The sequence below is a fragment of the Canis lupus genome, chromosome X (genome assembly GCF_003254725.2).
Source record: "Canis lupus dingo isolate Sandy chromosome X, ASM325472v2, whole genome shotgun sequence".
Lineage (NCBI taxonomy): Eukaryota > Metazoa > Chordata > Mammalia > Carnivora > Canidae > Canis > Canis lupus.
The window spans coordinates 119326014-119339162 of NC_064281.1; the positions used below are offsets into that span (position 1 = coordinate 119326014).

Below are 13149 nucleotides of genomic sequence, written 5' to 3' on the forward strand. Positions count from 1 at the left end.
GTCCACTAACTAGCTGTGTGACCACAAGCAAGTCACATCCCATTCCGTTTTCTGTAAAAGGAGAAAATGGAGATGTGCCCTCTAGAAATCCTGCCACTGTCTACTGATTTACTTAATTTTTTTTCTTCTGATTTGCTTATTACTAAAAGCCATCTCCCAGTGAGTGGGCAGGATCATGTGCAATACGTGGCCTAAGGAAGCAGATAGCTGAGACCAATAGTTTGCCATCCGAGTCCACAGAGACTACACAATGGCACACGTGCAAGACTGGAAGGTTTATTTAGAAGGGTCTGGAAGCCTAGTGAGGGATGTTTTCCAGTTGCTTGAGAGGGAAATCATTCCACAGTAGCAGCTTCTGTTGCACTTGCTCTGAAATGGTGACCTTGGGATAAGTCAGCACCACGCAGCCTGGCCCAGTAGGCCTCGGCCCGGCACCCGCTGGCCCAGGTGACCCGGCGAAGGTGCCAGTGTGGGGATGAGGGAAAGCCCAGGCGGCTGCGAGAAATAGAGACGAGCAGCACATCCCAGGCCGGCCCAACAGAAGGCATGACAGCCGGCCTGTATCCAGGGACAGAAGTTGGGAGACCTGGTCCGCAGACCTCCTTGCTGTGAACACAGGCACCTTCCCCCAGCTTGGCTGAGGTTCTGGCCGTGTAGCCGGGGTGCTTCAGGCTGGCTGTCGAAAGCTCTCAGCATAAAACCCGAAACCCAGAGCCAAGATCTCCCACAAAGCCATTGAAAGAGGGAAGCGCACACGAGGGTCCCGGCTGCCCTGCTGAAGCCATCCTCAGCCAGCATCCACACCCCCTGCCACTGCGCCCCTAGGGACAGCAAGGCCACCCTGGCCCCTGATTAGGCATCCTCCCCAAGTGTCCAGTGGGGCACTGAGCTGCCAACTTGGTGCAGCAAGGGCGGCATCCACTCGGGCAAATTGGATTCACTGGTACCAGCTAGCCCTCCCACACCCTGCAGGGGCACCCTGGGGTCTGCTTCACTGTTGAGGAGCCGGCTGGCTTCCAGAATTGGAACTGAGTGGGGAGCATTGGCTTGGGGGCCTGGAAAGTTGTATGCATGTGCCCCCTCATTTGGGAGACGTAGGGAGTGCTTTCCCTTGCCAGGGGTTCCTCATGCGAGCTGTGGGATCTCGTGGTGGTGCCAGGTCTCTCCCCATGCCCTGCTACCTAGGTCCCAAGCAGGTCATGGCAGACTGACAATTAAAGAAATGTCCAGGAAACTGCAGAGTCCACCAGGGATTCTAGGTTGCTGCAGCAGCTCACAGCCCCTGCCTTCCCTTCCATCCCATTCCTCACACCCCATCCACACCCCCTGCCTGGTGCTACGGGGACTTCAGTGTCATCAGGCCTGTGCCGTGGTCCACGACTTCCCCAGCAGCACGCCGGACCTGGCCACTGCCAGCTCGGGCTCCCTGCAGGGGATCCAGGGTCAAACCCACCCTCACTCATCCCTTATTCATCCATTCCATCACTTTCTACTCTCAATATATTGGAATTCTTTGAACTCCCTTGGGAGAATGTCAAGGAAACGAAATTTCAGTTTGGGATTCCGTGACTTGTTTGCGGGCTGCCCCTCTAGTTGATTGAATGAATGGCCAGGAAACATGTAGCAGAGGTCCCTGTGTGCCAGGTCATCTGGATTCATTTGTCCGTTGATTCATTCAGCTGCTATTTACTGAACACCTGCTGTGGACTGATACAGACTCCACTGCCCCTGGAAGGAAGAGTGGGCGCAGATGACCAGATAAGCCTCTTCTTGGCCCGCTCCACCCTCCACGGCCCATTCTTGCCGGCCCTACGGCCTTCAGCCCCAGATGGATTGGACACCAGAGCTGCCCCTCAAAGTCCCGTTGTCTGTGTTGCAAAGAAGAGGCAAATAAGGAAGCAGGTTCCCTCACTCCAGCTAGTGGAGCCCCTTCCGTGGAAGTGAGACAGTGTCCTGTCACCAGGGTGGACAAAGGCAGTGGCTTGTGAGGCAGCCAAGGGGTCAAGGAGAGGGCCCAGGATGCCCAGGCCCTGTTACCCTCTAGCCAAGTGGCTCTGGGCAAGCCCTTCCCCTTCTCTGGGTGCCAGGGCCCCTGCCTCTCCCAGGACAGCATCAGACTTCCAAGGCCCTTGCGTGGCTGCCCTTGGTAATGGCAGCCACCAGTTAGGGAGGATTTACTAGGTGCCATCGAATCTGCCTCATTTTACTTACTACTCAGAGCAGCATCATGAGACAAGGACTAAAATCATGCTCCTTTTACAAAGGAAGAATCCAGAACCAGGGCCTTTTGCCACACTGCCCCCACTCGTGCTCTGGGCCAGTGCTCCTCAACTTGGCTGTGCATTTAGAACCAGGAGCTTTGGAAAACCTCAGATCTCTGGGCCCTGTTCTGGGTGAGACTGAAGCAGTTCATTTGTAGGGGGAGACCCTGGGAATCTGGATGTTTCTAAGTGACTCTGATGAGCACCGGGCCTGGGATGTCTAGCCCCGGGAGATATCTTTCGATGTTCACTGTGTCGTGAGAGTTGTGGCCAGTGTGGTGCTAGCAGGTGGCCTCCCCATGCACATTGACCCTACCGCCACCCCCCACCCTACTACCCCCCACCCCCCGCCACTCCAATGAGCCAAACATGACAGATGTCTAAGGACTGAAAACGAATGTCCCAGTCAGCCTTCTAAAGCTAAACAGGGATTTCTTACTGAAAAATTGCATCTAGAGAAATACAGTTGACCCTTAAACAATGCAGGTGTGAGCTGCATGGGTCTGCTGATAGGCAGTTTTTTTCGATAGAAGCAAGACCGTGCTGTAAATCTATGTCATGATTTCCCTAATGACATTTTCTTTTTTTCTAGCTTACTTGGTTATAAGAATCCAGTACATGATACATATAACACCCCAAATCTGTGTTAACCGACTTGCTGTGAGGCTCCCAGTCCACAGAGGGCTATTAGTAGTTAAGTTTTGGGAGGAGTCCAAAGATAGAGTCGGATTTTTGACCATGGGGCATTTTGCAAGGATCCACAGTACATCTGTTCTGCTGAGGGTATGTAGGTGACTTCCAGAGCCCCACTCTTCCCACACAGTCCCCCAGTCCACCCCACTCTACTTGCAGGTCACGGTCATGAACATGACAGCCACAGATGACTGTATGAAGCCTTGAATGAGTAGGAAGCACTGCATCACTAACTGCTTTGTTCCCAAAAGCTATGCTTTTGTAAATGGTGAGCAGCTCCCCCAAGGTGCAGATCGCAGATTGGGTCCTTTTCCTGTTGCTCCATATCTCCCCGACCTGAGGATGCATCTGCAGAGAGGAATTTCTTATTTAGATAGCTTTATACTTTGGGGGGGGGCGGGGGGCGGTGGTTAGGAGGCATTCTCACTAAAAACAAACAAGCAATTCCAAACTGCAGAGAATAGAAAGGGACTCGCCAGTCACCCCCAAGAGCTGACTACTCCACGTGGTCGTATGTATGTTCTTCCAAGTGATTTTTGTATGCACCGAGCGAGCTGTGTGTGTGTGTGTACAAAAATAAAAGAGCCCGTGCACCCCATGACTGTTCTGCACTTGTGTTTCCGCTGAACAGTATAGCCCAGACAGCTACCCGAAAGCACACACCCAGATCCCCTTTGCTCTAGAGGCTCTGCTGTGTTCCATTGTTTTGCCACAGTCTGCTAGGTTTAACCAAGACAGGGAGGCAACCTAAAAGTTCAATGTCTGTGTCCTGCTTTTCCTTTTTAGAAACGGGGGTATCTGTAGACAGGTAGGAATTGGAAGTACCTGAAGTTCTTCCAGTGTGCCCTCAAATGCCTGTCTGGGGCACAGTGCGTTCTGTGGCTTCCGCATAGTTGAGCTGAGCTCCCCCCTTACGTGGGCAGAGAAGATCCTTTGTGGGACTTCCTGTGGCGTTTAGTACACAGACAACATAATGCCTAATTTGAAGTGTAACAAGACAGTTTAAGTGAAACACAGCAACAAAGAAGCAAGCATTAAGGTTCCCAAAATAGGCTGTATTGTATAGTTTTGACAACTATAAGTCTTGAAACTGAGAGATGTTTTATCTTGCAAGTTTCCTGTTCATTAGCTTTAATGTGCCAAGGCTTTATACAAATTTTCTCTCCCTCTCTCTCTCCTGCTCTCTCTCTCTCTCTCTATCTGCCACAGGGAACCTTTAAAAGGAGACAGGAAGCAGATAATTTCCAGTTTCCAGGCATGGCTGACGGGGGTTACCCTAATAAAATCAAGAGGCCCTGCCTGGAAGATGTCACCCTTTCCATGGGCCCCAGTGCCCACCCCAGCACGTCGTGCGCAGAGCTGCAGGTCCCTCCGCTGACAATGAACCCTAGTCCCGCAGCTGTGGGAGTAGCAAGCCACTCATTACCGCTCGAGACTAATCCCCTGAACGGCAGCGTCATGGGCTCGCCATTCGTGTTGCCACCCGCTGCAGAGCTGGGAGTCAAAGGGCCTGCCGGTCCCTACTATGACAAAGCCGGCAGCGTGCCAGCCGTGGACCAGGAACTTCAAGATCTCCTGGAAGAGCTAACAAAGATTCAAGAACCTTCTCCAAATGACCTGGATCTTGAGAAGATACTGGGGAGCAAGCCAGAAGAACCACTGGTCCTAGAGCACCCGCAGGCGACCCTCGGTGCACCTGCCAAGCCTTCGGCTGCGATTCCTCACCTGGAGAGCCTGGCCACCAGCAAGGAGTTCACCTCCAGCTGCAGCCAGCTGCCCGGCGCCGCCACATCGCTTCACGTCCCACCCTCCCCAGGGGGGCTCAACTACGTGATCCCCTCGGCCAGTAAGCAGGTGGCCTCCCCGGGCTCTTCGGCGGCGGCAGCAGCAGCGGCGGCAGCGGCAGCAGCAGCATCGCAGGCCAAGAGCCAGGTCCAGGGGATGCTCCCCGTCACCGTGCCCGCCCTCCAGGTGCCTCAGTGGCATCACGCCCACCAGCTGAAGGCACTGGCGGCCAGCAAGCAGGGGGCCACTGCCAGGCAGCCAGGGACCACCCCCAGCTGGTCGAGCCTGCCGCCGCCCGGCCCGTCCCCATCCTACCGCCCGGTGCCATCTCCGCACCCACCACCACCGCCGCCACCACCGCCGCCTCCACCACCGCCGCCACCGCAGTTCAGCCCGCAGAGCCTCATGGTGTCCTGCATGGCGTCCAGCAACCTGCCGGGGAGCTCGTTCCAAGCCTCCCCCAACGCCTTACTCGCCAGCATGGCCTCGGCCAGCAGCGCCGGCCTCGGGCCCCCCATGCTCTACACTCCCGACAAGCTCCCCAGCCCTGCGCTCAGCCAGCAGCCGCCCTTCAGCCCGCAGAGCTCCATCCTGGCCAACCTGGTGTCCTCGGGCGTCAAGAGCCCCCCGGGCCACCTGCTATCTGCTCTGCCCACCAGCAACCCGGGGCCGTCGCCGCCCTACCGGCCCGAGAAGCTGTCCAGCCCGGGCCTGCCGCAGCAGTCCTTCACCCCACAGTGCTCCCTGATCCGGAGCCTCACCCCCTCCTCCAGCAACCCGCTTGCGCAGCCGCCGCCGCCACCGCCGCCACCGCCCCCACCGCCCCAGCAGCCGGCGAATGCCATCTTCAAGTCCATGACCACCAACTCACCCAAGACCCTGAGCATGATCATGCAGCAGGGGCTGGCCAGCCCCGGCCCGGGAGCCCCGGAGCCCTTTACCTTTGGCAACACCAAGCCCCTGTCGCATTTCGTGTCTGAGCCGGGCCCCCAGAAGATGCCCTCCGTGCCCTCCGCCTCTCGGCAGCCGTCCCTGCTCCACTACCTGCAGCAGCCGCCGCCGACCTCTTCGGCCACCGCCTCGTCCACCACCACGGCCACCTTGCAGCTGCAGCAGCAGCAGCAGCAGCAGCAACAGCAGCAGCAACAGCAGCAGCATCAGCAGCATCAGCAGCATCAGCAGCCCGACCACTCGTCGTTCCTCCTGCAGCAGATGATGCAGCAGCCCCAGCGCTTTCAGCGGTCAGTGGCCCCGGACTCCATGCCTTCTCTGCCCAGACAGGTAAGACGACTCGCGTCCGCTCACGTTCCTTGGTTTTGGAAATGAGATCCGTGTCTTGTGCCGTTGGTAACCTGGCCTTGGAGGCAAATTTGGCTGCAGTCCTCTCCAAGATGGGACTTGACTCTGGAAAAGTCTATTTAAGCCAGCTAATTCTGCATGGTCCAAATGCAGTATTAACGAGGCCAGGGTTATGGTTTCGGTTCCTGTGCAGGCTGCTAAACTCCCCTGAGAGGAAAAATGCACCCAGAAGGTGCTGGCAGGGGAAGGAACCAGGGGAGACAAGTCCCCGCACCGGGCTGCATGGTGGGTTCCCTCACACAGGACTAGCGGAGGCTTCGCAGGATGCAAGGAAATTGCATCGAAGTCTTCCAGTCTTGTCACTGCTGGCATAAGGCTGCACACTGAGCCTTCTAGAAATGGCACAGCACACTTCTGCTGAGCAGCTGCAGCGTGCCCTTCCAGCACTGCGCTGGACACTGAGGCAGGTCCTAAATGGAAAGGGCAGATACTTAGAAAGGACTTACTCTTAGCATCTCCGTTCTACAAAGAAACTGAGGCTCGCAGAGTTGGAATGACTTGCCCAGAGTCACATAGGTAGCCAGGGGCAGAGCAGGCACTGGAAACCAGGAAGTCCTAGTCCAGAGCCGGTGCTCCTCTCAAAATCACTGTGACTTCTCCCTCTCCCTCATCTCCTGCAATCTGATTGATCAATCACTGGACTCAGCTGATCCTTCCCCGGGGGGTGTCGACCATGATTTTCCCTTGCCATTGCTCTGACCCCTGCCTGTATTGGTTATCTCTTGCCCGATGGCAAATTACTCTAAAACATCCACTTAAAACAACACATGTGTATTAAGTCACAGTTTCTGTGGGCAGGGAGTCCTGGCATCACCTTGCTGGGTCTTCTGGCCTTGAGTCACTCTTAAGGTTGTGGTCACCTCGAGCTCGACTGGGAAGGTTCTGCTTCCAGGCTCACTCCCGAGCTTGTTGGCAGGAAGTGGTTCCTTGCAGGTGGTTGGACCAAGGCCTCAGTTCCTCATGAGCTGTTGGCTAGTGGCCTCCTTTGGTTCCTTGCCATGTGGCCCTCTTCGTAGAGCATCTCACAACATGGCAGCCGACTTCATCTGAGTAAGCAAGACAGAATGTGCCAGCAAGAGAGACAGAGGGAGTGCCAGCTAGTCAGAGGTCACAGTCTTTAGAATCTCATCTTGACAGCGACATCCCGTCACTTCTGCTGTGTTCTGTTCATTAGACACGAGCATGAAGGTGTGAACACCAGGAGACGGGGGTCGTTGGGGACCATGTCAGTTACCTGCCTGCCCGGGGCACTGTCCATTCTGGTCCCTCCTTTCCATTGCCTTCAGCCATCCCTGAGTTCAGGTCCTCTTGTTTCTTTGTCTGAACTCAGAGTTGACTCTTACAGTGGTTTCCCCCAGTAAACCAGCCATCACTCAAACCATCACCTTCAAGAGACCAGATATAATAGAGAACTGATCATGTTTCACAATTGCTCAGAAGATTCCAGAGGCCCATCACCTGGCTCCCTCTACCTTCTTAGACTTGGTGTTCATCGGGGTCCATCCAGCGCTTCACTTGTATCATCCGAAGTGCTTATAGTTCCTGGCCCACTCTGCATTCTCGATCCTACTGCTACCATTCCCTGGGCCTGGCTCTCCCTTCCCACCTTCTCCCTCCTGTCCCACTCCTTTGGCTCCCAAGTCTCAGGCACCATCTGCTCCAGGAAGCTTCTCCATGACCATCGTCAGTACTTCTGTCTCCCACACTGCCTCCATCTTCTGTAGAGCAGCCAAGGAGGACAGCCTGGCCAGGGACCTGGCCTAAGGGAAGCGCCCATCAGGGCTGACCTCTTTTCTGAGGGCCCTGGGTGAGTGTGACCGGGGCTGCCCCTGGAGGATAGAGACCGTGTCTTTCCCCTCCATGCCTCATGAAGCATAAGCAGGCAGAGAGCTCCGCACCGGGGAACTGGTGCAGTTCGGCAGCACTTGTGTCTGAGTATGTGGTGGGCTACCTGCCATCTCTTTTCAGGGAGCACCAGCCCCAGTGCTGGAACTCTCACCCTAGCAGGCAAGGTCCTCGGCCTGGAGACATGTCACCATCTCACGCTGTGAACCATGTGGGGTTCCCCCCACCCCCAGTGGAGTACATTTGTAGCCTGACAGTGTAGCCTCAGAACCAGATCTGCTGGCTCAGAAGCAGAATCTTTAATGACTGGAGGCATGAAAATCACACCCAACTGATTACCTAGGTGAGCCAGAGAAAGTGCTCAGGAGAAAGAGGGAGCAGCCAAGCTCCCTGAGGCTAGGAGGATCTCAGGTGACCACCATCAGCCAAGGGGAGGGCAGGAGGGGGCACAAATGGGAGGCTACCACTGCCAACAGCTGCCTTCCCTGCCAGCACTGGCCAGTGCCCACAGGCCATGCATGCAACTCAGTACTTCACCTGCCTTTTTCCACTTGAGTTCCCAGAGATAGAGATAGAGTACCCTTAAAAGCCGAGAAGACCGAGGGAGTCAGCAGAATCGCCCACGCTCACAGAGCGGCTCAGGGCCAGAGAAGGGAGTCTGGCCTTAGAGCCCATGCTTGTAACCCTGGCCATGGGGCGCTGCCTCCGGAGCTTTCTGCTCCCGCCTTGATCTCCTAACTATTGCCTCTTCTGCAAAACGGGCAATAGGTGATGATAGGTGGGTTGAGGATTAAATGCATTATTACATCTAAGGCATTTTTTTAAGATTTTATTTTTAAGAGTTTATTTATTTAGTCATGAGAGATGCAGAGGGAGAGGCAGAGACACAGGCAGAGGGAGAGAGAAGCAGGATCCCTGCGGGGAGCCCGATGCAGCACTCGATCCCAGGACCCCGGGATCATGCCCTGAGCCAAAGGCAGACACTCAACCACTGAGCCACGCAGGCACCCCTAGGTCTAAAGCATTTTGAACAGGGCTTGGCAGCACAAAGTGTCACTGAAGGTTTGCTATCACTAACTCCTGGTCCTGAGTCTCCAGGTCCATTTTCTAGGGGCTGACATGTGGCCCTCAAAACCAATGCTGAATAGGACAGAATAGGAGCAGTGCCCTCTCCCAACCCCATGGCCACCACAAGATTGACGGCACTTGCGGGGCCTGCTAGTGTCTTGGGCTCTCCCTTTGCCAGGCTTTGTCCCCTTGACACAACTCCAGGCCTGCTGGAAAAGGGGAAAGGCCATCTTTGCCCAGCTGGCGGGGGTCTCTTTCACTCCCCCTTGCCCAGGCTCCCCCATTCTGTCCATGGCACTCCTCTAGGCAAAACACAGAGTGGGCTTCCAGGCTGGGCATGTCAGCCACTCCACTCGTCCTTCTCTTGGCCTTTCTCCATATTTGTGAAGGACTAAGAAGTCAGCCCTGCTCACTCTTGCAGGGGAGAGAAGACAGGAGACCCATGCTTCTCCCTCCCAGCAGGGCCACCTTGTTCGGCTTTTACTGAAGGCCACATCAAGCCTCAGAAAAGTCTCCTCACCTAGCACATGGTGATGTAGACTAGTTCGTGGTATCTCCAAGTGTGATCATGGTGACCACAGAAGTACTGGGCCTTCACTGTAATCCCGGTTCTGGTTTTTGAAAAGAGTACTTTCTAAACGTAAGCTGACAAACGAACTCTTGAGTACGCAGAAAGGCTGAGTCCGGTCGTCTATAGAAGCTTTTTATTTGTTGACTTGTATTGCTCAGCTCTGGCAAGTTCACTTGACCAGTTAACGTGAATGATCTGACTGCAGTGGACCATGTGTTTGCACTGAAGGGAAAAGGCAAATGCCATCTGGCTTCAGGGCGGCAGTGGAGTGTGGCAGCTGAAGCGTGGGCATGGGGGTTCAAGAGCAGGCACGACCCCTGGCCGGGCCTTGTGCTGGGAGCAACATCACTGAGCCCCTCTGAGCCTCGGCTGCAAGTGAGGAAAGCGCTGGGCCAGGGCTAGCGTGGGCCCTGGGCTGGGATTCGCCCCCTCCTAGGTCAGATGTGTTTCCCAATTCAGAACATTAGGGCGTTCTGAAAGGTAATACGAGGTGTCTACCAAATATCACACAAGCCGCCGGTGGAACATGGGGTAGCGTTTCTTGATTCTTGCAGAGAAACGTGATTATCTAACTAAGTGCACACCAACTTTTGTCCCCAAATCAATGTCGATGCCAAGTTTACCCAAATAAAATAGGCTTTCAGAGCCTTTTGGGTTTGAAATTATAGATGAGGAATGTGGACCTGGCATTATTAAGGGAGGGACTCCTTGGAGTCGGGACACCCAGCCCCGGTGTGTGGGATGGAAGTGACCCCAAATCTCCTCAACCGCAACCCCCACCCTACTCCCATGGGCTGGGCGACAACTCTCTGTCCTCAGTCAAGGTGCAATGTGTAACCTGGGGCTCCTTCTCCCTGGACACTTACTGGGCGTCCTCGCACAGGTCACCTGGGACTTCCATTCTACCAGCAGCCACTGGGGAAGGGGCCCGCCATTTGCTCGGACAGGAAGACAAGTCCGTGGAGGGGACGGGACCCAGAAGAGTGGGGCTGGCAGGTGGCAGCGAGGGCCTGCGGGCCACATGGCGTGCAGAGCTGGAGGGCCGCGTCCTGGGGAGCAGGGATGTGGCCACTGGCCAGTTGGAAGAAGAACAAAAAGGCCTGAAATATGATCTGTGAGGCCGGCCGGCCGAGGCACCGGGGAAGGGGCGGCTGCGGAGACATGGAGCCACGAGGCGCATGATACTGTTTGCACAGACATTGAAGGGGCTCGAGGGCGGTAGCTGCCAGGCGGGGCCTCGGGGAAGCCTTCTGGCCCCCTCAGCCTTGGGTCCGCCGGCTCGAGGGCTGCCCTCCCAGTGCCCGGGTCGCAGGGCGACGGCGCGGGGCAGGGGACGCGCCCCGGGGCTGGGCTCCAGGCCAGCTTCCGGAGAACCCAGGCTCAGGACCCCTTGGCTCCAAACCGCAGGCCCGCCGCGTTTTACGCAGCCAGCCCCCTTTCCCTCTCCGGCCTTAGCCTCCCCGCCCGTGAGCTGGACGCCCTCGGATCCTCGTCTCATGGCTCGCGGAATGGTCCCTCGATGTCAGCTGCCACTATTTCTAGGGAGTCCCTGCCACTTGGAACACCAGTCACCCGATGGCATTAGGTTAGAGAGCCTCAGTGGCCAGGCCCTTCTCCAGCTGTTGGCGGGGAGTGGGTCAAGGAGGACATTTGTCAGGTGGCTGGAGAGAAGTCATGTGGAGGACGCATGTCGTGACCCCTGAAAGGACCAGAGCAGCTGAGCCAGGCCATAGCTTTCTGAGCCCCCCTGGCCCAGGAGAAGGGGAGGACGGCGGCTGCTCCTCCCTCCCAGCACAGACAGCAGAGGTGCGGGGAGCCCTGTGGGGGCTGCAGTGGATGCTGAGTAAGAAATGGGCCCCTGGACTGCTGCTGACAGGCCGAGAGAGCCGACGGTGGGCCACCTCGTTGGCCATCCAGCACCAGTGCCGCAGGAGCGCTGCTTCTGCTTAGTCACTGGCCTTGGGGGATGGGTGTCCCTTGTGTGCATTGTGTTTTCTGAGCCTTGCTCAGGGCCCTAGATGGATGCCAGCACTCAGAGCTCTGGCGCTGGACCTGCAGGGATGCCTTCCCGTCCCCCCTCCCCTCCCCTCCCCTCCCCCACTCACACCCATTCGCAAAGCCTCCCACAAAAACCTCGCAAAAATCCAAGGTTTCTCTTGGTTGGAATTTCCAAGGCTGTACTCACCTGCTCAGCAGAGCAGAACCGTTCATTACTGCTGTCTCAGTTAGCACTGCAAATTAAAATCTTTACATTCGCACCCTGACCTCTCATGGAACACAGAAATGATAAAACCAGGGCTAGACCAAGAAAATTATCTATTCTTGTCAAAGTTATCTCAGCTCCTCTTTCCACCAGAGAAACATTCGGGACGTATACTGTGTAATGATTCAATGATTCTACACAGTAATTCAGTGCCCATCACATTAAGGGTACTTTTGAGACTAAGGGGATGCTGTGTGTTGATTATACTTGAAGAAAAAAGCTTTCAAATATAAAGAAAAAATTTAAATATAGAGAAAGAGAGGCAGAGTCAAGAGAGATGGTGGCCCTGAGCGAAACTTCTTCTAGTCTCAAACTGTCCATGAGCATTTAAAAGCAGGTGGCAGCCCTCTTGCCAACATACTTGACCCCCACCACCACCCTGAATCAGATGCACCACATATTATCCAGGAGAGTCTGTGACCCTGGACTTGCGAGTCCTTTCACTGGCTCCCCTTAATTCTTCCCTTGTTTAGAGGGAGAGAGTTGGGGGAGAACAGCACTTTGCTCCTGTTATGAGAAAAGCTTCCTTGCATTTGTCTTTTGCTAAATCTGACAAGAAGCATCACAGATTGCATCTCAAAGGTTAGTCCTGCTGAAATGCAAGAGTAGGCCTCTGGGCAAGCTCTCACCACACCGGGGAGCATGGGGGAAGATGGGGTGGTGAGGCAGGTTCCCTGTGCCCGGGGCCGGAGCCGGAGCCGGGGCCGCTCTGCACACATCTCTGCCAGATGGGGCAGCAATTTCCTGAATAACTGTCTTTATTTTGTCTGTGACCACGACTGTACATACAAGCTTACTTTTCCCTTTCTTTCTAAATTGGGCCACAAAATGCTATTTAGCTTGAGGAAACCTTTTTTTAGCTGCTTTGGGAGGAAATATAATCAGTCACAGTGTAACATACATTTTTGAAAATTTAGGGGCCGGTTTCTCCGTGTTGACCAGGTTTTGTTTTAACCACTCTCAATTGCCATGAAACGAAACTGTAGGGCGTCAAATTTGGGAAATGCAGCCTCAGAACTTGGTTCTAATATTACCAAGAATCGGTTTTTCTTTCCGTTTCTCTTCTGGTTTTCTGAGAATCATTAATGATCTTCCACCTCAAAGCTATGTCCCTTTTTCAAAAAGCAGAAATTTAAAATTCACTGCTTGTCAAGTGCTAACCTTTTCAACATCAGCAGTACTTTCTGCCTCTGGAGTAATAATCCATCACTCAGTGAGGTCCACACCAAAACTGATGGGGGTGCCAAAAGCCCCCCAGTACAGAGGCCTCGATAATAGAGACCCATAGATAGATAGAATCCTAT

At 55.0% G+C, this 13149-nt stretch overlaps 1 protein-coding gene across 7 annotated transcripts in view; it reads left to right on the forward strand.

Moving 5' to 3' along the window:
* MAMLD1 (mastermind like domain containing 1) overlaps positions 1–13149 on the forward strand; it is a 121931-nt gene that overhangs the window by 78595 nt on the left and 30187 nt on the right. For all 7 annotated transcript variants that reach the window (XM_049107412.1, XM_035711952.2, XM_035711954.2 and 4 more), the window contains one exon: positions 4164–6020. In XM_049107412.1, the coding sequence (XP_048963369.1) occupies positions 4164–6020 (1857 nt within the window). The remainder of the gene's footprint in view (positions 1–4163; positions 6021–13149) is intronic.